The 27,511-nt window shown below is 43.2% G+C and overlaps 1 protein-coding gene and 1 pseudogene across 4 annotated transcripts in view; one reads left to right on the top strand and one right to left on the bottom strand.

The window, feature by feature from the left end:
- Nucleotides 1-27,511, bottom strand: part of MMD (monocyte to macrophage differentiation associated) — a 72,730-nt gene that overhangs the window by 25,788 nt on the left and 19,431 nt on the right. For 2 of the 4 annotated variants that reach the window (XR_012375519.1, XM_073883701.1), the window contains exon 7: nucleotides 5,807-5,957. Coding sequence is in view for 3 of the 4 variants with exons in the window: in XM_073883701.1 (XP_073739802.1) it covers nucleotides 5,807-5,957 (151 nt within the window). In the remaining variant the exon portion in view is untranslated. Of the gene's footprint in view, nucleotides 1-5,806; nucleotides 5,958-19,571; nucleotides 21,458-27,511 lie in introns of those variants that run through there. The other 2 variants (XM_025859300.2, XM_025859299.2) reach the window with 1 other exon arrangement.
- On the top strand, nucleotides 1,956-2,645 carry LOC112814007 (large ribosomal subunit protein eL15-like; annotated as a pseudogene).

The raw sequence follows: 27,511 nt of genomic DNA, 5'->3' as shown, positions 1-27,511 counted from the left end.
TCAGGTCCTAAAGTCTTCAGTGAAGGAGAGCAAATGACAACTAAGGCAGGGGAGTAGGGAGTAATGTGGGATAGCATGAGCTTCAAAGGAGCTGGGTTTGTTGTGCTGTTGTGTGTATTGGGTTTAACTCGTTTTCATAAGAGGGCAGGGGAATAATCGTCTGGAAGTAGCAATGGTAAACAAGGAGGACCATTATCCTTCCATTGGATCCTGAGCTATGAGAGAGGAAGGGGGCACACAGTCACCTTGGGTTTCAACTAAGGCAAGTGGGTGTTGGAAATACTCGAAGATGTGTTCGAAGCGATGCGTTTGCTGATCACTTAGTGGAAGTTCTTGGTGGCAGGGGTTAGGAGGGAGGGAAGGAGGAAGGAGTTGGTCAGACGAGGGGATGTACAGATATGCTTTATTTAAAAAAAAAACAGGAGTAGCATTGGTGATTGGTAAATACCTCACTGTAATGTAACTGGCTAATGATGTACTTTTATATGTGTATAAAAAGCAATCTCCTCCTACTCAGTAAAATAACTACAGAGAATCCCACCAGCCTCTGATTTTATTTTTGTTTTTTTTTTCTAGCATTTTAAATGGCTTCCGCATCCATTTAGACATCTCGGGCCCTCACTGGTGGTTTGTGGCTTTGATTCTGTTCATCCAAGCTGGAAAACAAATCTTTAGGAAATGTATTTGACTTCACTCTGTGCCCAATGGAAACAAAACAGAATATCTATTTCATTAGCACACCAGGACCTGGGAGAGGTGAGAATTCTCTGGAAAGAAAAGTACAAGAGGGCTCAGAGAGATGTCAGGCAAGCACCACAAACTCTATTTTACTTCTTTCCAGACCATATCTCAATCAAAGCAGCTGGACTAGATAAGGCTCTCTGGTTTAAGATGCTGAAATCGATATTCAGATTAAAGGTAACATGAGGACGGCTTTCTGTCTCAGACGAAGGGTTTTGTGTGAGGAGACACAGCAGGCGAATCAAAGGAAGTGCTAGGGCTCCCAGAGAAAATGAGAACAGGAGAGGGAGATGGGGAAAATGGCTTAAATGACCAAAAGAAAGGCTGCACTTGTCTACACAGGTGTGGCCCGCCTGTCAGACAGGTCAGACTGTAGACACCCATCTGCTGCTCTGAATAATGACAACGAGCCACCTGCAGGGACCCAGCTTTTGATTGCTTCGGCAGTGTGCTGGGACCACAGGGCCCCAGTTCCTCTTCCTCCTGCTAGGAGACACGTGGAGCCATTCACTGGAGACTTATTTAAAGATATTATGTTGATAGATTAAATGGGATAATATGTCCAGCTCGCCTGGTGCAGAGGAAGGCTACTTTCCATTTCATTTCATTTGTTGTAAAAACACAGTGTGACAATGGACAACACACATTTGCTCTAAAGAACTGGTTTTCCATCCCTCTGAACTTTAAAACTGCAGTAATTACAATCCTGAAATGCTCATTGCTGTTGTTGACTCGAAACGGCTCTCTCTGCATTGGGTGAGATTCCACGTGAAATGAGTTTCTATCCATGAAGGATTAGTTAGCGAAGTTGCCTCACCTGGAAGGTGGTCTCCCAGCAATGATGATAATTATCCTTCCTGAGATGCTCCTGTGTGTCAGCTGGGTGCTGTGCTTAACACGCATTATTCCCTTCCCCAAGACACTCTGTGAGAGAGGTATCAGTATCCCAGTTTTATAGACAAACAAACAACAAAGCTAAAGCTTAGGAAGGTTCTGCTGTCAGCCAAGACTATGTTATTAATGATCAAATTCATAAATAAAAGACTTTCCTTAACTTCTGTCATGTCAGTGGTGGAGCATTGCTAACCTTTGGTTAGACTTTAAAGCCCTATGAATCTGTTCCTTAAGCCTGGGTCACTGTGATCGAACACAGGAACATACAGTTAAAAATGACAAGTGCAGCTTTTTTTTTTTTTTTCCGTCCGGCGGGCAGCCATCAGCTCAAAGGTAGGCCAAGATGGGCGCTTACAAGTACATCCAGGAGCTATGGAGGAAGCAGCAGTCCGATGTAATGCACTTTCTTCTCAGGGTGCGCTGCTGGCAGTACCGCCAGCTCTCTGCGCTCCACAGGGCTCCCCGCCCAACCCGGCCCGATAAAGCATGCAGGCTGGGGTACAAGGCCAAGCAAGGTTATGTCATATATCGGATTCGTGTGCATTGTGGTAGCCGCAAACGCCCAGTTCCTAAGGGTGCTACCTATGGCAAGCCTGTCCATCAGGGTGTTAACCAGCTAAAGTTTGCCCGAAGCCTTCAGTCTGTTGCAGAGGAGAGAGCTGGGCGCCACTGTGGGGCTCTGGGAGTCTTGAATTCTTAATGGGTTGGTGAAGATTCCACGTACAAATTCTTTGAGGTCATCCTCATTGATCCATTCCATAAAGCTATCAGAAGAAATCCTGACACCCAGTGGATCACCAAACCAGTCCACAAGCACAGGGAGATGAGAGGGCTGACATCTGCAGGCCGCAAGAGCAGTGGCCTTGGAAAAGGTCACAAGTTCCACCACACTATTGGTGGTTCTCGCCGCGCGGCATGGAGAAGACACAATACTCTCCAGCTCCACCGTTACCGCTAATATAAGTAATGTTTGTAAAAAATCTTACCTAATAAACAATTTAGGACAGTCATGTCTGCTTAAAAGTGTTCTTTGTCTGTTAAATTGAGTTGTCTGCACATTGTTCCATGAATGCATTGTCAAATTATGAAAGTTAAAGTGCAATAATGTTTGAAGACTTTAAGTGATGGTGTATCTTGTTTCTAATAAGATAAATGCTTTTGTCTTTGCTTTATCTTATTAGGGAGTTTATATGTCAGTGTTTAAAATGCTGTTTGGTATAATAGGTGTAAAATAAATTCTGTAAAAGTGGAATGCAAAAAAAAAATGACAAGTGCATATTCCTGCCTATCTTGTTTTTCTTGAACACTGATGATTGTGATCAAAACATAGCTTCAACTATAGGAATCTACCCTTGGGTCTCTTGTCTTCTCATGCCTCTCTGTCTCTCTGGGCAATCTCACTCATGCTTAGGGCCTCACCTGCCAACTCAACTCTGGTGACTTCAAATCTTTAATTATAGCTCAATCTCTTTCCTGAGTTTCAGACCTATATATATATCCAGCTACCCATGAGATATCTCAAACTCAAGAGATTCCAGACAAAACCCATCGCATTTGTCCCAAGGCAGCTTCTCCTCTTCTAGTCCCTGTCCACCCAGACCACCATAACAGGAATCTGCAAGTCTTCATAGACTTTTCTCTCTCCCTCTCTTCATATATCCTAATGGTGGCCAAGTCCTATAGGGGAGAGGTTCTCGGAGTAAGGTCTCCAGATCACCAGCATCAGCAGCTGAAACTATTAGACACAAAAATACTTGGACACCACCCTAGTTCAGCCTCTTTGGGAGTGGGACCCACAATCTGTGGTTTAACAAGCCCCCCAGGTGATTCTGACACCTGCTCTAAATTGACCTTCCATAATATCTGATTACCCCAATCCTGAAGCTTTTACTGCAATAATTTCCTAACCAAGTGCACCCTTCTCTACTCTTAAATCCCTCCACGCTATCCTCCCCTTTCTTACCAGAATGTTCCCTCTAAATGCAAATCTGACCATGTCTCTGCCCTACATAAAATTCTCCAATGTTCCCCCAATGCTTAAGCAGCACTGCCTACTAAAAATATAGTGTGGGCCACATATGTAATCTTTTTATGTGGCTCCTGGAAAATTTTAAAAGTTAAAAAAAAGTGAAATTAATTTGAACAGTTACTGAACCCAATATATCAAAAATATTGCAATGTCACCAATATAAAAATCATTAATGATATATTTTACATTCTTTTTGCATGCCAATCTCTGAAATCTGGTGTATACTTTTACATTTATGTATCTCAATTCCAGATGTCAAATTTTCCTTGGAAATGCTTGATTTATATTTAGATTTCAGACAATTTACAATGGAGTTGAAAGAACACATGTACTTACCCACGTTGTTCCAAACACACTTAAAAATTTCCCAGTAACGGAATTGAACCCGTTTTTAAGTTTAAATGAACTAAAATTAAACATTAAATTGCTTAGTCACTCTAGCCACATTTCAAATGCTCTATACTCTCATGTGGCTAGTAGCTACCATATTGGTCAGCGGGGTTTAGAGGACCAAATTCTGACCCCCAGTATGGCTTCCCAGGCCCTCTATGAACTAGCTTCTCTCCAAGTTCATCACTATATCCCATCATCATCCCTTGCTGCACATAATGATTCAGTTACCCAGCAGTGCATTTCCTAAGATATTCCATGACATTTCACGCCTCGGGGCCTTTCCCATGACACCTCCCCTCCCTCAATTACTCTGTCTCCCCATCCATGTGTCAGAACCCAACTGCTTTTCAGACTCAGCCCAAGAGGCACTCCCACTATGAAGCTTCCCACCTCTTCCCAGGACTGACCGACCAATCCCTCTTCTAAACTGAATCAAACTCTGTGTGAATCTCTAAGACTCACGTAAGATTGCATTTCACTTGTTCATGGATCTCATTACTAGAGAAGAAACTTCTAAAATCTTGTTACTCGTTTTTTTATATCCCTTGCACTTGGAACATCATCCAATGCTAACAGACACTTAGAAAATGTTTGTTGGTCCCACACTCGTACTCCTTGTTTCTGTGACTCTCCCCTCCGTGGGCCTATGAGGCAGCCCTGTGCTAACACTGAACTGGGTGTTTTGTTCTCATTGTCACATCACGGCCCTGTCTCCGAAGCCCTAGGAGTGAGGTGGGCTTTTGCCTTCCCATTTCTTCCTTCTCCAAAGGTGATGAGACACACCTTTGCTGGTGCCCCTCACAAAGGATTTAGAAACAAGGTTGTACATTCTGGCTATTGTTGGCATTCTCTGGTTTGCTCAGGCCAAGTCTCTTAACCTCTCTGAAGCTTAGTTTCCTCATCTGTTAAGCGGGGGTGGTAACAACTGCCCTCCTCATGGGGCTGTGCCGACCAAATGCACTAAGGGATGTAATACGCTTAGGAAACTGTGACAAGTTAGGCGAACCTACGGGCTTATCATCATTTCATCTCAGAAGGTCACCAACACGGACTAGAAGAGGGATCACCTCCTTTACACAAGAGTCTACACTGCCTAAAGAGGCATAAGAAGAGGGAACTCGGTTCATGGACAAGGTTCCTGCTGGTAAGGACAGGCTGCTTCCTGTTTTGCTTTCTTCCTCACGTTCCATTCCTAGACGGAGAAAATGCTCCTTTACACGCTCCACTCGTTCTAGTGTATTCTCAACCACTACATCCGTCTTTTTTCCCCTCCAACTCTTCTCTTACCCTCTCGTGATATTTCTGCATACAGGCTGCTAGATAAAAGGTTTCTGGAGTCAGGTGGAGCTAAAAAGCAAGACCACCACGGTAAAGCTATTGGGTCTTACAACTGACATCACAGTCCAGGTGTGAGCTGCAAAGATCAAACAAAGTACTTGCCGAGCTAGGCTCCCTTCTGCCCACCTCTGTCTCCCAAGAGGAAGAACCTCCACAGGTTCGAGTGAAAGCAGAGGATGAGTGCACCGAGAAGGGGCCCTTCCCAGAATCAGCTTCAAAGGGGAGTAGGAGGAGAGTGTCCCCAGGAAAGTGTGAGGGTGCAAGAGTAGAGGAACCCTTCCCTGATTCTTGCCTGGGACCCGGGCAGGAACCCCCACGCAGGTGTTCTTCATATCCTGTGGTCTGAGAGCAGAAGGTAGGGATGATTAAGTGAGAGGCTGAGAGCACAGAGGGTCTAGAAGAGCCACTCACAGTTTCTTAGGCTCCAAAGCAGTGTTGGAGAATTCCCGATTTCCCTTGAACTCCAAGGCGGACAGTGACAGATAGCCAGCGGGTGGATCCTGACGGTGTCTGTGTTACGATGAAGCAGATGGACAGGCAACCACACCGCAGGTAAGCACACCTGAGAATCAGGCAGAGGTGGACATAATGGTGATAGGTGACACCCAGGTTTTCAGTGCCTCCCCCCACCTCTCCTCCCCACTCAGCACATGACTCTCGGAACTGAGACACAGCCCTAGGAAGTCCCAGGAAGGAGGAGAAGAAAACATGGAATTCACTGAGCCAGCCTGGAATTGGCTCGACTAAAGATTCAGTCAGGAGGGGCCGGGGAGGATGGAGACATAAAGCCAAGTTACAGAAAATCACAAAATAGGGATGCATTTCTGATACCCCTGAATCTTCTATAAATGTGTTGTTTATATGTCTGGATCCCTGCTGGATTGTAAATTTCTTGACGGTATGTTCTGTGTCATGCATCCTTGCCTCTCCCAAGCCAGGGTTTGCACATCGTAAGCCCACCTGACAGGTTTGTGAACTTGCTCTGAAATGAGCAGGGGTGGAGAGACTATGTTTTCTTGGCACACCTGGGCTGCATCCACTCTTCCATCGCTTATCCACTGCTACAACTCGGGAAGCATGTGTGCTTTCTCTCACACACTTGTTCATTCTTTCCCTCAGAAAATACTGGTGGAGTTCTTGAACTGTAAGGCTCTACAGATGTGAATGGGGAGGGGAAGCAGAGATTTAAAGTGATGTATTTGCATGCTTTCCTTTGTCTTGTTTTAAATTTTCAAGAGTCCCTGCCTATCACTTCGTTTTGGCTTCACAGCCACAGCAGAGGTGAAGGAAAGCAGATGGTGTTAACTTCACTGTTCAGGTGAAGAAAAAGAGAGACAAGTTGAGATCTGACCAAAGTGACACAGAAATCTGTGATAGAGATGCAGCGGTGGGGGAGGAGAACTTCAGTTCTTCTGATTCTTTGCTTTGTGCTCTTAGGTAAAAAGACATCAGAACGTATGCTTAACCTCAGTCGGTTAAGCATCTGCCTTCAGCTCAGGTCATGTTCCCAGGGTCCTGGGATCGAGTCCCCAGTCGGGCTCCCTGCTCAGAGGTGAGTCTGCTTCCTCCCCCCTGCTCGTGATCTTGTGCTCTCTCTCTCCAATAAATAAATAAAATCTTAAAAAAAAAAAGACCATATGTTTGGGTTCAAAGCACAGTCAGCCAAATGCTGTATGATCCCACTTACATGAGGTACCAAGAATAGTCAAATTCATAGACACAGAAAGTATAATGGTGGTTACCAAGGGTTAGGAGTATGGGGAATGGGGAGTTATTGTTTAATGAGTATAGGTTTTTGGTCTTGCTATAGAAAGAAAAGGTTTCTGGTTGCATTAGAACATGAATGTACTTACCACTACTAAACTGTACACTTAAAAATGGTTAAGATGGTAAATTTAATGCTATGTGTATTTTAGCACAAATTAAAAAAAAACATGGCAATCTGGTATTTAGGAAGTAAGAAAATTACAGTCAATATTGGCAGGTCATGCGATAGGAGTATGATACAACCATCAGATGTTATATAATTATACATAGTATAAGAAATCTTATGATATTTAAATTTTAAAACAATTCAAAACTCATATTTAAAGACATGTAAATATAAAAATGAAAATAAGTGAAGGGTTAAAGATGTGTAGGAGTGTATATGTATAAACTTTGTGATGTTTTATTTATATTATTCTACAATATTTGTGAAAGAAAATTGGTACTACTCCTCCAAAAAAAAAAAAAAAAAGGCAGTCAGCCAATGGAAAGAGTTGCCAGTGGCCAGAGCTAGAACAATTTAAGCAACAAAATAAATAGTATTCATACCCAAAGAATAAAGTAAATATCCACGAATCTATACTGATATAAATAAACGACCAAATAAATAAATGAGTAGAATAGCCAGATATCACTGAAGAATTCCAGATAATTTATTTCGATATTCTGCTCTAAAGGAGGTAGAACAGAAGTCTCCACTCCATGTGAGCTTCCTTCCTAAGTGACTTCCTTCCTAAGAACATAGTATGGAGGAAAAAAAAAAGAGTAAACTTTACAGTGAAGAAACCTGACAAGCAGCACCTCGGGCAGGCGATCCAGGTCAACATCAATAGTGATAAGTCACGTTGACAGTCTGTACCCTTGGTGTGATGTAATGAGAATGGCACTTTACCTCTGTGATTATTCCTCCCCAGGAGACTTAACCCCAGTCTAACTATGAGAGAAACATCAGATGAATCCTTGTTGAGGAACATTCTACAAAATACCTGACTAGTACTCCTCAAAACTGTCAAGGAAAGTCTGAGAAATTGTTACAGGCAAGAGGAGCCTAAGGAGACAGGATGACTAAATATAGCTTGGATGGGATCCTGGAACAAATAAAGGAAATTAGATAAAAGCTAAGGAAATCTGAGTAAATATAGGCTTTAGTTAATAATAATTTATCCATTTTGGTTGACTAATTGTGACTAGTATTTCATCTTAATGTAAGATGTTTATAGAGGAAACTGGGTGTGGGGATATATGGGAACTCTACCATCATCACAACTTTCCTGTAAATTGAAAATTATTCTGAAGTTAGAAGTTAATTAAAAGTGAAGTAAAGTTTTTTAAAATAATACTAATTGTACGGTAAAAAAAAAAAAAAGTGCAACTTTTTTTTTGCCAGCATGATAAAGGAAAGGATGGGAGGAAGGTGCTATATAAGATTTTACCCTGCTCTCCCACGAGTCAATAAGGTTTACAGTCAGCTTTGGTGGAAGTAACACAGAAAAGGGCTCTCGTATTCCTGTCACAAATATGTGGCCCCTCCAATGTCTGGCTGAGTCTGGACAAACACATTTGCCATGTCCTCATCTCCAGATGAGGCTTTCTAAGGTCAATACGCCTATGTACGCCTCTTTGGTAATTCAGAATCCAGGAATGAGTGAGAGACTGGGGGTCAGAGTACCTTTGACTGTCACCTAATTGCCATGGCCCTGACTTGACCTTTCTCAGTCTGTATTTCTTCATAAAATGATGATCCCCGGAGTAGTACAAGGTTAAATGGCGTAAGGTATGTGAAAGCTTTCTATGACCTAGAAAGGACTATGAAGTCTTATTCTGGAATGTCCTTGCCTTTTGGGAGACTAGGACTGCCTGTGTCTTTTCTCCTTTTAAACAGTACTCTGGCTTATTCAATCAATTCAGTTCAACAGACATTTGTCAAATATCATTAATATGTTAGGCACATTAACAAGTGCCTCACCTGGGTAAATGGTGTCCCTGGAAATGTAAGATGATGGAGAAACTTCAGTTTTTCAGCATCTTCATGGGAAGAGCTATATGTGTCTGCATAGATGAGCTGCCTGGGGTGGGGATCGTATCCCACAAGAGGCATGCATCAGTTATAACACTCTTGGTTGTTGGGCATTGAAAAACCCAATCAAAATGGTCTGAAGCTACTGGCTTACCTAACTGGAAGGTTCAGAGTCAGGTGGACTTTAGGGTTCAACGATACGGTGGCTTACCCATAGCACCAAGGAGGTGATTTTTTTCCTTTTTCTGCTCTGTTATCGACAGTGATGGCTTTATTCTATAACTAGCTCCCCTCAGGGTATGGGATGGCTGCCAGTGGTAGCAAGTGGGGCTCTTAGCTCCCTTGTTCACGATAAGGTGAGGTGGGGAGGGCACTTACAAAACTAAAGCCATATCCCATGACCTTGACTACCCTATCTTAATCAGCCACTCCTACCTCCAGTCTCTTGCCAGTACCTAACTATGCATTATTTCCTTCCCATCTTAATATTATTTTTAATTTTATTTGTATATTTACTCATTTATAGTCAGCACCCTCCCCCCCCACCCCCACCCCGAACATAAGGTCCATTGGGTCATGGATTTCCTCTTGTTCACCACTCGTCCCTAAACTACCTTCTAAAGAGAGCAGGTCCCTCCTCGACCTATAGGAGAGAGGCTGAGTCTGTTGCGAGGGGTCTTCCGTCCGTGTCCTCCTTCCTAAGCCCATGCCGATTCCTGCCTGAGTCCTGATTGCTGGGGGGTAGGTGCTACCAATCAGGATTTTACTAGAGTAAGAGGATCACAGGTGCCACGTGGAGGAAGGGCTTTCTAAACAAAGGCAGCCCAAGTTGGTCTAGTCTGGATGGAAACATAGGACAGTTGACCGGAGAAGCCGAGATAAAGACTGGGAAGACAAGACTGATGGGCAAACTGTCCTCAAAGGAAGGAGGAAAACGAGTGGTGGGTAGCACAGTTGGTAGTCAAGTGGGTGAAAAGCAAAATGACGTAAGATGAAGGTTCAGGACCAAGTCTGAACAGAGGGTGGCTCTGGCAGAGCTCTGTCATGCAAGCCTTCTGTCTACGTTCCTGAGCATGTGAACCACGCGGTGCATGGCAGGGCTCTGAGGGCTCCGCGAAATAGTACAAAGATCTCACATTTTAAGAGCATTTCATAACTTATAAAACCTATTCCCAGACATTGTCTCAGTTCATGGTCACAGCCATTCTGTGGGGTTAGTTTGATCATTCCTATTTTGCAAGTGAAGAAACCAACCCTCAGCATGACTTTCCAACAACCACGCAGTTCAGGGGAGGGGAAGCTGGATGTGGGTATTCTTCAAGTCCTGAGCTCATCCTACCTCGGTGCAGTTGGGGAAGGATGGGTCACAATTTCCTGTGATGGAAATGCATCCTTAGGCTCAGGTTTTCCTGTTTTGCATTATGTGTCTTTCTGTTTAGAGTTGAGTTGCTATGTACTTCTGTGTAAATATGAAATTTCCCATAATAAAAAGTTAAAAAATAAGAACAGGGTCAAAGTGGTCGGTCAGGCCCTCGCAGGGAAAATCGAGGGACGGTCAGGCCCCAAGGAAGTCAGGTGCTCAAAGGTCTCAGCTTCAGCGCTTTAAGATTTGACTTAAAAAAAAAAAAAGATAAAAAGAACATTTGGGAATAAGGAATAAGAAAAATCATGTGTGTGCTCAAGCAGCTAAAAAAAAAAAAAGACACAAAGGAATGAGTTGTTCCCTCTGGGTTTTATATTCTCTTGCCAGATCCTTTAATTATGCTTCTATTCTTTTTTCCCAAATTTAATGTTCCCCCAGACTTAAATAAAGAGCAGATGATGTTTCATAGAAGGCTTAGTAAAGTGGCCATTCGGAAGTTATTTTTGCCCGGGTGCATGTTCTGGCTTGATCTCCAATTCACTGTGTGATCTTGGGTTATTATTTAACTCCTTGGAGGTTCACTTTTACCAACTGTAACAGAGGAATTAAAACATTTGCCACCAAATGGCCTCCCAAGAAAACAGGCAAAGAATGCAGGGTGATAGCCGTGAAGGCACTTGGACACTTCCAAAGAGGAATGTCTTAAGCTAGAAGATGTTATTATTAGAGCATTCTTCAGAATCACCTGGGTGTGTGTGTGGCTACAGTCCACGGTCCTCTGCAGCCTGGGAATTAAAGCTGGAAGGACTTTAGTGATCCTGGCTGGATCCCGGCCAGAATGGGACCTCAGGTCTTTGGAAACTGGTGCTCCTTCTGCTTCCTGGTTGATCTGGGTGGTTTGACGTAGCTTTCACCCTGTAAGGTGTTATCATTTGCTCTGATGCTTCAGGTAACGGCATTGTAAGAAAGAGGCGGGGTCAGTGTTTGATCATCCATGCTAATCTCAAAGAGCCCGTAATCTCAAGGAGTGTGGGTCATTTTCATTCAGCATTGCAATGAAAAAAAAAAAAAGTTTTACCATATTAATTTTGTTTTGCTCAAGCTGAACTTTGTTAAGATGGAAGGGCGAGGTGGCCCAGACAGACACTAGGTGGCGGGAGGGAGGCTATCTGGAGGTGAGCCTGGCTCAAGGCTCCCTCTCTGCTGTCATTTGTGAAGATGTCCGTACACATCCGACAGCCTGATCTCCAGGATCTTGTCTTCTCAGCACTAATATCAACAAATGCTCCCTTCAATGCCAGTGACCATCAAGTCTTCGTGCAATCATTCATTCATTCACGTATTCAATAAGCATGTTCCAAGTAGCTCCAATGTGTCAAGAAGCTCTTTGAAGGATCAGCAGTACAGAGATTAAAACTCTTACCTTGAGGGCTGTGGTGGGGAACAGATGAACACAATACAGTGCGATTACCAACTGTCACAGTGGAATTCCTTGGGAGAATGTGAAGGAGGAGCCCCTTCTAAGCCCAGCGGAGTCAGGAAAGACTTTCAGGAAGAGGTAACACTTGAATTTGGACTTGAAGTTTAAATAGGGATACTCAGTGTGGATGGAGGAAGGTGAGGGCAGGGAGGGCATCCAGGAAGATGGAACAGCATATGCAGAGGCACGGAGGCATGATAAAGCAGTGGCATATTTGAGGGATGGCAGGCCTTCTGATTGGCTGGAGGGTAGCTGGGAGTAGGAAGAGGGGAGTCCACACAGGTAAGTAGGTACCAGATCCAGCACTAAGCTTATCCTGAAAGAGAAGGGGAATTATGTTAGAGAATCAGACCAGATTCTCATTTTAGAAATAGCACTTGGCTAGAAATGTAGAGACTAGATGAGAGGTGTGTGAGGTCGAAGGAATGAGGTGGATGGGGTGGGGTGGATGGCAGAAGACTTGCTGGGAGCAATCATAGTGAACGGAACGGGTAAGGGCTTCAACTCAGGTGGTGCCTGTGGAGGAGGTACAGAGTTCGGGACAGATCTGGGAGTGTGAGATTTGTGAACTGGCGGAACATGGGATACATGTGTGGGAGGGAGAGGTCCAGAAGGACTCTCAGGTTTCTGGCTTAGGTGATTGTGTAGATGATCATACTGCGGGCTTACACAGGAATACAGAAGGCACATCGGGTTTGGGAGAAGAGATGACCTATTTAGCTTTGAAAATACTGACTTTGAGGTGGGTATGGGACATCCATGTGAAAACAGCCAATGGGCGAATGGGTTTAAGGACTTGGGAGACAGGAGAGTTTGGGGCTAAAGACCCTCACCATGCATGTGGGTGACGTCATTGAGGGTTAGAGGGCTGAGGAGGACCCTGGGGAACCAATATTTAAGGGCTAGTAGAGGGGTCGGAGCCAGGAAAAAAAAGGCACAGGGCAGAAATGGAGGGGAGGTGGGGCCCGGATGCAGCAAAGTCCGGGAGGCCAGGGCTGGGGAGACAGAAGAGAGATTAGACAGTGCCATCAAGTTCCTCAGAGAGGATAAGAACAATACAGGCCCCAAAACAGGGCAAGGGAAGACAGGGTTGGTAGGACAAGCCCCAGGCAGCAGATGGGCTTGAGCAAGAATCTCAGATGGGCATAGGGCCACCATTCACACAGGGTGAAAGGAGCTGAGTAGGGGAGCAATCTGCCTGCACCCCTTTGCCCTAATTCTAGCCAAGGGCTCTTTCACAATCTTCAGAGCACCTCTGATGAAGAATGATTGAGAATGTTATTCAGCACTGACTGTTGGGTCCTTTGTTAGGTACTTTTTGCAAATAATCTCACCCGAGCCCTTTGAGGCTGAGAGCACAGTCCTCCCTTTCCAAAAATGAGGAAATCAAGGTTCAGCACAGCCAAATCACTTGCTCCTCTCTTCCCTCTCCACTAGTTGTCAGGTCACAACCCCCAAAACACATCAGTGAAGAACCATACCGGGGCTTGGCATATGTGGAGAGCTCACTGGCTCGAGTTCCTAAAGCTGATGAGTGAAGAGAAACTTGAGCCAGATGTAGGGTGCCTCCTGCCAGTGATGTTCCACATGAACGAGTTAAACCAATGGGCCGGAGAGAGAAGACACTGCACAAAGGACCTTTCTCTTAAAGGTTACTCAGTAAAGGCCAGCCAGGGAGAGGTCAGGGGAAGAGGAAGGTCGGGCAGCTACCTTCAGCTCCCTCCCAGGTACTGAGTAGCAAATCTCCCCTCTAAAACAGTTGGACAATTTAAGGCTGCTTGGGAATACACTGGCCCACTTTTTAAGATTGGTGCTCTTTATTTTTTTTTTTTTTTAGAGAGAGAGTGAGTTCTGCATTTTCACAAGCAGGGGGAAGGGCAGAGGGAGGGGAAGAGAGAGAGAATCTTAAGCAGGCTCCACACTCAGCATGGAGCCTGGTGCAGGGCTCGATCTCACCACCTTGAGATCATGACCTGAGCTGAAATCAAGAGTCGGGCACTTAACTGACTGAGCCACCCAGGCGCCCCTAGATTGGTGCTCATTTTTAAATTCACATTTATATAATGTTTCACTAACCTCTGAGGTTAGTCTTATTACATCATCTGCATTTTCTTTTTTTTTTTTTATAATCATCTGCATTTTAAAGATAAATAAACTGAGACTCCAGTCAAGCTGCCCATGTCCTTTCTAATACTTAGGGGCCAGGGTTTCCTCTTTATTCAAAATCCAGGTGCCGGATAACATAACACCTAGCAATGGATGATTCCAAAAGAAATGACAAGTTTGCTGCAGAAAAATTCACATGCATACAAGATCATCTTACACACACACACACACACACACACACACACACACACACACACACACACGGGACCCTCAGTCTGCACTGAATAGATACTATCACCTCCCCTCCCACACATCCCATGCAGCATTTCCCAAGGGCACCTCATGCTGCTCCTGAGCCTACTCTGCCTACCCCGGCCATGTGCTCCTTCCTATGCCTGGAATGTTGTCTTTCCCCTACCCTGTGTCGACCCACTGCCCCCTCACTTCGCCCCTCTCTGTGATTCCTCACTCACCCTCCAAGTCTCAGCTGAAATACTGCCTCTGTAGGGAGGACTCTGACCCCCCTGGGGAGAATTAATTACTTCCTCCTCCAATAATAGCATCCAATACAACACGGTAATTATGTTGCATTATAATTGCTAATTTGTTTCCAGTCTGTCCTTCTCCCCAGGAGACTGCGGAGCCAGGGAGGGCAGAGACTTACTCAGTACTGTACCCCTGGCCACTAACACATGTATTGACACAGGGCAGGATTGTGGTGGTGAATGATAGGGGGTGGAGGAGGCGCTATAGACGTCTCGGATGCTATAAACAAAGAAGGAAAACATCTTGGCCCAAACAGAAGTTTCTCCTTCATCATTTCCTGCCTGGGAGGCTAGGTAACACCTGCTTCAAAGGAACCTGATGGGTTTGAACAAATGCGCTGCTGAATAGAGCGTTGTCCTTCAGGCGGAGTTTAGCACAGGGGACCCTTTAAATGATGAATTTCTTCAGTGTTCTCCAAGGCAAGAGCTGCATCAGGCAGGGAACTCGAACTCAGGCCAGCAGACTTGTGCACAAAGTTAGGGACGTCTGGTGAAAGGCTAGTTAGGTCCGCAGCATTCTCTCCTTGTCTGCACATACTTTGCACTGGAGTTCACCAGACACAGGCATCTGGAGAGTGCCAGAAACCAGATCAGCAAAAACATATCCGGCCTCGAATCCAGCTGAAGGGAGGAAGGGCAGAGAATCATAGCAACAGGCAGGGGTTTTTGTGTTTTTTTGTTTGGTTGGTTGGTTTTTCATTACAGCATCATCCCCAATGTGTAGACCAGTCCATGGCGCATACCTGATACCCAAAAAATACGTTAAATGAATGTACGACTAGGGGACTCTACAATATCACTGGGTAAGACATGAGATGAAGACATGATAGCACTGTAGTTAGAAATAATTCTCTCATAAGCCACTAAGAGTTGGTCTAGTGGGTGAGTCTCCCAAGAGGCACACTCACATAACAGCAGATAGTGACCGAACTGCTGTCCAAAGAGTGCGGGTCCAATTAACTAAAGGCCTTTGGTCTAAGTGGAATATACACGTTCCCATCTGGGCACCAAAGGACAACTGCCCAGCTTCTTCCTTTTCCACCATTTTCCATGCAGTATTCAGCCTCTGTCTCAGGAAATTCTGTGAATATTTAAAGAACATTTGCTACAAATGGCACAAAATCATTAGAGAGCCTGCGGTGACCACATAGCCTTGACCAGCAGTTGATCCGGGGCCATTTTTAAGGGTTAAAAGATGCACAAGATTTTTTTTTTTTTTTGAGTGCTACTACACTGTTTCTTCAGGTTGTTTTTGCATGAAAAATCTCTGCAGGTGGGCTATAACCATAATTTTAAAAGCTTGGCCATATGGGAAGGAAGCTAACATTTATTTGATGCCAATCATATGCCAGAATGCAATAAACTAGACACTTTTGTTTTATTCAATCCTCATGACTGCACTATGAGGGAAGTGCTATACCCCTTTTGCAGATAGGAATTGAGGCTCAGAGGTAATCCGTAACTTGCCTAAGCTCATCCAATCTGTCACAGGCTGGCGGATGATTCCACGCCAACTCAACACATAGCTCACAGATGGGCTTCAGAAAACACTCGTGATTTTAAGAGAAGCAAATCCTCTTGATCAATACATTTTCCTGACTTTCAGAAACGGACACATTTGATTGGGCGTACCAAGATTGGCCTGGCACAGAATGACAAAAAGACCTGTGACTGCTCGGAGGAGATGAGGTAAGCCTCCAAAGCATATTTTCCCAAGGCCCCAGTAAGCCTGGCCAGTCTATTTCGGCTTAAGCCTTCTGACTGCAGTGAAAGTCTGAGTGATAATGAGCTGTGTAGGAGAAGGAGAGTGTTCTGTTGTGTTGAACAGGCCCCTGATGAGAATAGCTTAACTCCCCTTGCAAAATGGTTGGAGTGCAGTGGCACTGTTTCTGGGGAAAATAACATCACCAATCCATCGCAGGGATGTAGGTGGGAATGGCACAGAACGTAAGAACATGTTGGCACTATCTGTTTAAAATAGCAAAAGCAGCAGAAAGACATGAACACAGTCATTCTAACCTTGTTAAACTAAAAACATTCCTTGGGCCCTCTTGGGAAACTGTATTGCGCTTCAGAAGGAGGGAGGGGAACCAGCTTCTTCGTGGTCAGTTGCATCTGGAGATACTCCTATTCTACTCTTCCTCTAACTGGCATAGGAGAAGAGCAGACACAACCCAAAGACACCCAGTCAAAATGCGGAGGTTTGGAGTACAAACCTTATTACTTATTTTTAAGAGGTCTTCCTTTGGGTAGACCCATCAATAAACCTTTAACCAGGAACTGTACTCCTGAGAATGAAAACAGACTCCAGGCTTCCTGGGTTCGATCCAGTTCTGCCACTTACCTTGGACAAGGAAACTAATTCATCTGTGTTTTCTCATCTGTAAAATGGGGATAATAAAATTATCTACCCATAAGGATTTTTGTAAATGTTCAATGAGTTAATCCGTACAAACTAGCAGTCCCCAATACACGGGAAGCCCTCAATTTATTATCATTACCTTATGGACCCAATCATAAACATGGACAAAGCTATGCGCTGGTATCACTGCAGTACTGTTTATAAAAAACTGGAAACAAGCTAAAAATGCAAAATTGAGTGAACGATTAAGCAAAACAGGCTGTATTATCTCCAGTCCAGAAAAAAAGGTGGGGCCACTGAAAATTCTGGCTATGAAAACTATGTAATATTTTGTAAATGTTTATAAAATAAGTGGGGGAAAAAAGCAGTACACAGAATCACATATATGGCATGTTTACAGGAAATACATGAAAATGTATTAGGATGAATGAACTCTGGGTGATTTAAAATTTTTCTGTGCTCTATTTTCCCAAGTGTTTTATACATTTTCAGAGTAAAGATATACAAAATAGTATTTAAACCTTATGTTAAAGTTGCCGCTTTTTGAGTGTAATCTACACTAAGGCTCAAGGGTTGCAGAACTGTTATTTTTATTTTATTAATATGTTCAGAAAAAGAGGACCTAAGGGAAGTAAGGTAGGTAATTTTCCAGGCTTATAAATCATTGATAGTTGGTTCTCCGGAAGCTTCAATAAATAAGGCTGGTGTTTTTCCTTATTTAGGATACACTATCTAGGATTTCCATGACAATTACTCATCAACTTTCCTGTGGTTGCCATGAACGTTCTAGATGACCCTCCGTCAGGAAGCCAGTAAGGCCAAGGAAGCTAGAAGTAGGCTCCCGGCAGGCAGTTAGAGCCTGCTACAGTATTCATGACAAGAGGTGCTCCGTCCAAACCACTTCATTGTCAGTCTCTCTCCTCCAACCCGCCCTCTTCCCTCTCGAACGGTGAGCCCACTGCTTTGCCACAGGCTGAGGACAGAGGTGGAGGAGACTCAGTCCTGCCTTGAAGGAGGTCAGCCCTGGGAGCAGAGCAGCAGACTCAATCCTAACGCAATGTGACAGGGGCCACCCTATCAGTGCTGTACAGTCAAAGGGGAAAGCATCTGATGGCGGTTGGGAATGAGGAAATGTTTGCCAGGGTAGGAGAAAGGCTGCGGAAGGGCATCCCAGGCTGAGGAACAGCAGCTGCAAAAGCACCAGGAGGGCACAATGTTGGGGGGGAGGTTGTGAAACTCACTGTGGGGCTTTAGTCCGAGAGGGAGGATGAGGAGTCGGCACGTGAAGATGCCGGTGGGCTGGCCTGAGTCGCAGGGGCTGAGTCAGTGGACGTTTTAAAGCAGGGGACAGCCATGCTTGACTCTACTTTGGGACGATAATGCTGGTTGCAGTGTGGCGGCCGCGCTCATTTGGGGGGTGTACCCAGGGGCAGGGGTACAGCGGAGGTGGCTAAGCAGTCTGAGGGCTGCTCGCAAGGGCTTGGCAGGGCCTTGAAGAGGGACGGGGGGGGGGCGGTGAGCAAGCAGATCAGGGAGTTGTGACTGAGGCAGAGGGGACAGTTCTGGCTGACTGCCTGGATCTGAGTGTGACACAAATCAAGGATGGTTGGAGGCTCTGGCCATGGCCTGAACTGAGACAGGGAACTTCAGAGAAATGGGCTTGGTGGTGGGGGAAGGAGGGAAGATAATGAACTCAGTCTGGGACAGGTTGAGTGGAATGTGCCAAGGGGCATCTGGGCAGTTGATGAGAGAGGTCTGGTCTTTAGAAGATAGCTTTAGGCTGAAGATGCTGATCAGGAAGGGGAGAGCACAGGAGTGGGCAGATGCTCTAGAAATAGAAGAGGCTACCCTGGTGGACTAGAGGCCAGAATTAGAGGGAAGAATGATGCTTTAAGACACTCAGTCTTCAACATTAGGTTTGATGGAGGGTTGCCTGAGGGTTTTTACTGAGGCTCTAAATGCCATCCACGCTAAATGAATTTTCAGTTCAAGTTTGATCCGTTTGCTATTGCTGACTTTGAAAATGCAGTTGTGTATATGGTGACCTGCTTTCCTGTCCCAGCTCCCCGACTCTGGAGGAAGGAGTCAGACCTCTCCGACTCTGCTTCCTGTTCTGTAGAAAGGGGGAGAACAGCATCGAACATTCCCTTCATTTGCAATATGATGTATGTCTGGTTGCTGATATAAAATTGTGTAACCTCAGTCCTGTGGTATAGTCTATAAACTAAACCAAAAGGATTCTCTTGGTAAAGATACATCATTTATAAAATTTACAATATTTAGGCCCCAACTAGCATATTTTTTAAACTGAAAACGTGCTGATTTTAATGTCTGAGCTGGCTCTGGCATTTCAATTATTAAAAAATGGACTAGAAAGTTCTAGATGACAGGGCGCATTTGTTTCTCTTTCTATCCTGACTTCTCCCCCCCGCCCCAAAAAAAGGCTAGTATACAAATTACAATGCTAGATGAGCTCAAGCTCTCAGACATGCATTATCATCTTCACAGCCATCTAATTTAGAGACAGTGGAACAAATCCAAGTAACAATTTTATTCTAGTCTACAGCACATTTTTTTTTACATACATTTTAGTGGTTTCGACAGTGTTACTTTTGAGCAGACTTTAAATGAATCCACAAAAGTTAATATGTTAAAAACAGAATAAACACAAAACAACAGGCATCAGGATGTTCAGAATCATGCAGATAGGAGTGCTCTGGTTGGGTGTGATCACTGGGCACCTTGCCTATTTAAGAATTTACCAGCAAATACCAGTTCTTTATACCCATGTAATTCACCCAAATCAGGGAGTTCTAAATATGCACACCCAAAATAAACCCTCTTTTAAAGCCACAACAGTACAAAATTTCAATGAATAAGTCTAAATGTGTCATCAAGCCAATTATTCCACTGATCAAACCCAAATCTAGCAGTCAGTATCAGCAAGGATCTAAAGGCAAGGTTATTTCATTTATTAAAACACCAACAGGAGATTAATAAACAAAATAACTAATGTTAATCTTAATATAAGACACTGAAGGAAAACCAAAAATAATATATTAAATACCACTCCATTGAGCCAGGATACAACCCATGAACTACAGATACATGTTTCTATCTGCCAAACAATGCTTTAAATATTCTTCTATGGAAAAGAAAAAACTCTATCAGGAGGTACAGGGGAAGGATAGGAATGTGAATTTGTGCACCTAATTCCACAACTGAAAATGAGTATCAAACTGATAATATTAAGCTAAGTGACAATGACTTAACCGACGGGCATCAAACAGGCAATACCACTATTCACTGTAATTCATAACACTCTTCAGAGTCTTCAGTGGATGACCACTCCAACAACACCATCATAATACAGATGTGAATACTCATCCACTGTTGAAAGAGATCCTGAAGAAAACATGGCAAAGGCATAGAGAAAAAGTTGCATCTTTTGAAAAAGTTAATGATATCAAAATACTTTTCCATCACTGGTAAACCAAACTAGGTCAAGTATATGGCCCAAAGCAGCATGGAGTTCAGAGTCAGAGGTTGGCAGAAAAGTTTGGAAAACCACAATTTTTAAAAATTGGCAATTTCTCTATGCTTAATAAAACTATCAGAAGAGGTATAATGTTCGTTTGTGGAATGTTGACAGCTTGCTGAAAAATTCACGTGAATGAGGAACCGCAGAGATGCGCTTCAATGAAGTCGTCTTTAAAAATTTACAAAAAATGAAAATTTCTATTTAAAAAATAACCATGTTATGCCAAGATGAAACATGGTAAAAGTAGTGTTAAGTTCTGTCCATGATTCTTCACACAGTTAACGGGAAAGTGATAGAAACAATTTTCTCTTAAAAAGGAAGCTTTGTTGTTACACTGACTTTTACAATCTGACCTAGTAATTTAGAAAAATCATGTAGTAAAATCTGTAAAATTAAAATACAAAATTCTGTTTTGTAAACATCGGTTGGCCAAGTCTATCCGGAGTCCTTCATGATAGTGGAATGGAATGAATAATTAATTCACTACCTTATTTATCTGCTGTGAGGGGGAACATTCCAGAACACAGCTTTTGTACTTTCACAGTAATTATATTCAAAAGATAAAGAAAGTCAGTGCAGTTGTCTTTTTTTTTTTTCCCTCTGTGCAATTTTCAGCTCTTACCCCACTCCCAAGTGCCATAATTGAAATAATACTGGTTTCGAGACCTAGTACAGATGGGTCATAAATGCCGCATAAAGTCTGTAGGACTTCGATAAAGGTATTTCCAAATGGCATAGTAATGCACTGCAGCTGCCGTGGCCACAAAGAGGTGCCAGATGGCATGGGCAAAGGGAATGATGCCATCACTCTTGAAGAACACAACTCCCAGGCAATAAATTAAGCCCCCACAGGCAAGTTCATGAAGTCCATCCGTGTTATTCTGTCAACAGAGGAAAAAAAGAAAGAGGTTGTGATGTTACTCTCGATGTGACAAACTAGAGATCATTGCAATTCCCCCGCAGCCTGCTGATCTTCTAGACAACGAAGGAGCCGCACAGACAGCATCCTGCTCAGTAAACATGAACTAAACTGAAAAGTCTCTCATCTGTCAGGCTGGATTACCCTTGGGGGCTGGCGGTCTTGACTGGCAGAGAAGTCAGGTTACAGGCCCCACGGTGAAAAGCAGCAGCCTCTGCTCATCTATGGCATGCTGAAGCCGACTGCAATCACACCGAGACACAGGAGTTCAGGTTAAGAAAGTACCATCTTTGGCTTTCACTTTCTCCTTTAAGAGCTTTCTTCCATCCTAAGGCGCACCCACACCACCGCATTTATAATTGACATCTCGGCCTATCCTCCTCTCAAACTGTTCTACGCTGATTGCTTTTCCAAGACTTCCCCTGCTTGTGTGAGCTTATGGCTTCCTTATGGCTGACATGGGCAAATCACAGCTACAAGTGACCTCGGAGATCAGACAGCACGTTAAGGATAACATACTTCCTGACCTTCTAGATGTTGCCAGGCCTTTAGGTCTGTGAGCCTAGGCGTTTCTGAGCTCAGCAGGAAGTTAAAAGTCACATGTGCTTTAACACAAAAAGGAGAATTTTTAGGCTGATCTTGGTTTTCCAAGACCTAGGCCCATCTTCAAAATTAAAGTGGGCTATATGAATGAGGGGAAGAGAACAGAGGCAAGGCTTAGGAGGCTGATGAACAAGTCAGTCCCCCAGATTCCTGAGGACTAGGAATAGAAAGATCTCAGGTTCTGCAGGGTGGTGAAAACCTAAGCCAGACTGTGGCAAGGCCTTGGAAGGGGATGCATGTGTGGGTGTCTCAGAGGCCTGGGCACTGACAACTGCACACTGATGAGCCCTGGAGCCTTGGACTGCGGCCAGGTCCAGCTGGGAGCATGGGGAAGCTCTTATGCAGCCACCAACTTAAAGCCCTATGCACCTAGACAGTGGCAGCAACAGACAACCACGAGCTCAGAACCAGGCGTGAGGATCTAGGGCCACAGGTGGGGATCAGTCCTTTCTTCAAAGTTCAGGTAAGTCCCCACGGTTTTTGTAAAATCAAAAGATGGGGAAGGAGCCAACCCAAATCAACTGGTAATGGGTTTATTAACCTTTGTAAGATGTAAAGTCAGCCAGACTGATTTTTATCAAAAACAAACAAAAAAACCCCCAAATACCACACATTTATTATTACTTTAAGGTTACAAAACAACTGATACCTATTATTATACAAAATTCTCTGCGTATGTGCATTAGGGACATATTTCTAGAAGGTCTTCATCAGATTCTCAAAGGGGCATATAATTCCCAAACAGTAAAAAGTCACTCATCTAACATAATTCATCCTCCTTATTTTAGAGATGAAGAGAGTAGAATCAGAGGAATGAAGTAACCTGAACAAAGCCATAGAGCTGGTCACTGCCCAAAAGATAGCACTCTTTTTTTCTTTCCACTGAAACAATAAGCAAGAGACCAAGCCACGTATAGAGATTGGTTCTGATATACATTCTGGTAGCAGATAGTTCCTCAAGACACCATATTTAACTTATTAACTTTCAGGGAACCAGACTATAGTGAATCCTAAAACAAAAGCTGTTTTCTTCATTGCCTGTGTCATTGCACTTTTATTCTATCCTAGGCACTGTTCGAAGTGTACCCATGTTTACTCATTTAATCTTCACAACCCTAAATTAGGTACTGTTAGTATCCCAATTTTACAGATGAGAACACTAAACAGAGAGAGTACATAATTTGCTCAAGGCCACATAGTGTTTAAGTGTCAGAATCAGGATTTGAACCAAGGTGGTCTGGTTCCTGAACTTAAATTCTTCTTTGGGGGAGGGGGAGGGAAGAGTGGAAACGGGTCATTATTTATTTATTTATTTATTTATTTATTTTTAAAGATTTATTTATTTGAGAGAGAGAGAATGAGAGAGAGACAGCACGAGAGGGAAGAGGGTCAGAGGGAGAAGCAGACTCCCTGCTGAGCAGGGAGCCCAATGTGGGACTCGATCCCAGGACTCCAGGATCATGACCTGAGCCGAAGGCAGTCGCTTAACCAACTGAGCCACCCAGGCGCCCCGGAAACGGGTCTTTTTTTAAATTGATGATTACTTTACAGAGTGTAATACATAAATACTAAGTGAACACCATGGGTCTTGATAAATGCATACATCTATCTAACCCATACCCCGATCAAGAGAGACCACCTACCCCAACACCCCCTCCCAATCCTGGACAATCTCTTCCACCAAAGCAACCATTGTTCTTACTGCTGCTATCACCACACACTAAGTCTGTTTTAGAACTTCACATTAATGGAATGATACTGTATGTCTATTTTTGTATCTGGTTTTTTTTTTTTTAAGATTTTTTTTTTTTGGAGAGGAGGGGGGAGGGGGGGGACAAAGAAGGGGGGAGGGGGGGGGGGGGGGAAGCAGACTTCCCGCTGAGTAGGGAGCCTGATGTGGACTCAATCCCAGGAACCTGGGATCACAACCTGAGCCGAAGGCAGACGCTTAACCATCTGAGCCACCCAGGCGCCCCTGGCTTCTTTTTTTGCTCAATATAATATTTCTGAGATTCCTACATGTCTTAGCTATATCAATCATTCCTTTTTATTACTTAGCATTCCCTTGATTTATTTAATATAATTTATCAGTTCTTTCCATCTGGGGCTTTATGGAGGTCTTTTTGTAGATTATGTTTTCATTTCTGTTGGGTAGTACCTGTTGAGTCATAAATTTATGTTTAATTTTATAATAAATGGCTAAATAATTTTCCAAAATAGTTCTGCCATATTATACTACCCCCAAGAATGAGTTGGGGTTCCAGTTATTTCACATCTTTGCCAGAATTTGGTGCTGTCAGTCTTAATTTTAATAATTCTCCAGGGTATATTCTGGTAGCACATTGAGGTTTTAATTTTCATTTCCTGATGACTAATGATGTTGAGGGCTCTTTCAAGGGCCTATTGGATATGTGTGTACCTTTGTGAAGTATCTGTTCAAGTGTTTTACCCATTTTTATAGGACTCTTTATTACTCATTTGAAGTATTTTATATAGTCCATATACATGTCCTTTGTCAGATACATACAGAGAAAGCAAGTATTTTCTCCCAGTATGTAGCATGTCTACACATTTTCAAGTTCATTGATCTTTTCTTCTGTAGTATCCAATCTGTTGTTAACCACTTCAAAAAATTTTTGTTATCATATTGTTTTCAGGTCTAGAATTTCCACTCAGTTCCTTTCTTGTAGTTCCATTTCTTTTCTGAGATTCTGCATTTGTTTACTCATTACGTTTTAAAGGCCTTGTATGCTAATTTCAACATCTCTGTCATCTTTGTATCTGTTTCTATTGACTTGTGTTTCCTTAGGTGCGTGGTGTCACATTTTCTTGCTTCTTGCTTATCTACTAATATTTGTTTGGATAAATGGATGCCAAGCTGTGAGAGTATAGATTTTGTTGTGTTCCTTTCAATAATGTTGAGTTTTGTTCTGGTAGGCAGTTTATGTACAGAGGATCAATTTTATCCTTTCCAGGTTTGTTTTTGGGCTTTGTTATGGCAGTTCCAGGGTAGTCCTCATTCGGGAGCTGGAGTAGTTCTCCTAAGTGTGGAGGTCGACTTGCTAGGTTCATTTGAACACCTGAGTTGCTCAGCATGGTATCTCCACTGTGGCTGGTTGGCCTCTGATATCTTCCAGCACCAGGCACCTCTGGACTCTCCATTATCCCACAGCTGTCCCACAGCTGTCCCACAGCCACTCGGCCAGGGCATGCAGAGACTTGCCCTGCACAGATGCAGTGTGGTATTTGGGCAAGGACTCAGGGAAACCCCTTTGTAGATTTCTGGAGACACTTCTATGTGAAGCTCCCTCTTCTCCAGAATCCTCCCCCAAAACTGCAGCAGGCTCAGTAGCTAAAATACTGATTTGTTTCCTCCACCCTGACTGCTGCTCTCTGGCTCCACTTTATTTTGTCGCAGTTTGGAAAGTGTCCCCAGGGAGAAACCTGGGGCAAATTTGAAGCTCATCTTTTGGTTTCTATTCCCTCAAGGGACACAGTCCTGTGTCTGTGGTCCAATGCCAAGAAACAGTTGTTTCCAATACTTTGCCAGTTTTTTATAATTCTTTATGGCAGAAGAATAAATCTCTGATAGCCCAATATTCCAACCAGAATCAAAGCTTTGAGTGTCCAATCACACTGTTTGTTAGTTCACATGGCTTATGAGGTTCTTTTTGATCTGGTCTCTGTCTAGCTCTCCAGCTTTATTACAAGACTTATGCTATCTGCATAATTACCCACCTCAAGCATAGAGGCACACTCCAACAGGTACACACATTCATGTTCCAAACAATGAACTACTTTCAATTCTTAAAGGTGCTAGTGCTTTCCCCCTCTCCAGGCCTGCCTTCATGCTATATTCTTTCCTGTACAGCTTGCAACATCCCTCCTATCCCTAGGCTCTCTTCTGTCTTTATGAATCAGCTTGAACATCATTTCCTTTAGTGCTTGGGTCATGTGCTCCCATAGCAGCCTATGTTTTTCCCAATCGAAGACATTATAAAACTTTATGATAGTTTCTTATTTAAAATGAACTGTAGGTTCCTGCTTGGTGCTGAGTTCTACCGGGGGGAGGGGGGTATGTGAGGATTATCCTGTTTTGACTATCATAAACGTTAGGCACTGACTATTGTATGACTTGTGAAAATGCCAAGATTTAGGGTAGTAAAAATACTGGATAAACCTGCTCTTATGATACCCCAAGGGAATTTATTTGATGTTCTACTGTAATGATTAGTAACCTACACACACAAACCTTGCTTATGTGCTTTGGGTGTCCTGAATTGCCCTCTAACTATATGGCCTTCAAGGCAGATTTTCTCGTTTCCATCATTCACCTCCTTCCCTTCACTCTTCCCTGTTGCCTTTACCAACTAAATTATAATTTATTTTTGGTGCTAGGTAATTATTAAAGCTACGATAAAGCTCTTACCTTAAAGAAACATATTTTGACACATTCTCGTAAGACCTATCCTCTGAAAAAAACAAGCAAACCTGTAACTTCTAAACCTTTTACAGGTATTTTTGTGACCAGGTAGGGGCTATATACATTCTTAGCTCATAGGCACAGGAGTGAAATTATAAGTACAATTCTTCTGACCTTTGTAGACTGAGAAAAGAATTCAAACTAGACACATTATGAGTTCCTTAATTAATATAGGGGCTAATGCCAAAAAAATGCAGAGCCTAAGACACTGGAGCTAATGGCACAAAATAACCAGTTGGATGGGATCACAAGGCTATAATGATATGCTTTTCTTTCAAATTGATACACACAGATTTTCAAAAGCAATTCAATTTGAAAGGAAGTTCAAAGCATACACACTGACTGCCTACTATAGGTAATGTTACTTCCACCCATGAAAGTCCTCAAAAGAAATTTTCAAGCAAAGTGTAAAAAAAAAAAAAAAAAAGAAAAGCACTTTCCTGAGAAAGAGAAATAATATATGTGACTTAAAAGCAAGTGAAAGAAAAGTAAGAGTGAAGACTTTTGGGAAATACTAAATAAAATGTTGACACAACTGACTCTTGTGGTCCTTCTAATTCTTAAGATTTAAGAAGTCAATAATTTATAGGTTTTTTTTTCATGGTAAGACATCAAAAAAAATTTACCCTCCTCCATGGATTTATAGTTAAGACACTAAATGATTCAGGCAAAAATACTTATCTGCAGGTGACCTCATGCCTCTTTGGGAGAAGGGTGGGGTAGGGGTGGGGTGAACAGAATGGCTATCCAAAAGCAACACATAGAGAAGATGATCATATGGAAAGAAATATACTTCAGTATATAACTTCTCCAAACTACAACCAGGAGCTAGTATAGATTGCAGGCACTTTGTTATTTATATACTTTTTCTTTGGAGTTAATGGAGATGCCATAACTTCAGAAAGAAAAGCTACATGTCATATCTATGGA

Source organism: Callorhinus ursinus, unplaced genomic scaffold (assembly GCF_003265705.2).
Source record: "Callorhinus ursinus isolate GAN/ISIS: 27379988/994484 unplaced genomic scaffold, GSC_fseal_2.0 scaffold52, whole genome shotgun sequence".
Taxonomy (NCBI): domain Eukaryota; kingdom Metazoa; phylum Chordata; class Mammalia; order Carnivora; family Otariidae; genus Callorhinus; species Callorhinus ursinus.
Note: the sequence above shows the minus strand (reverse complement) of the source record. Positions and strands in the feature narration are given on the sequence as shown.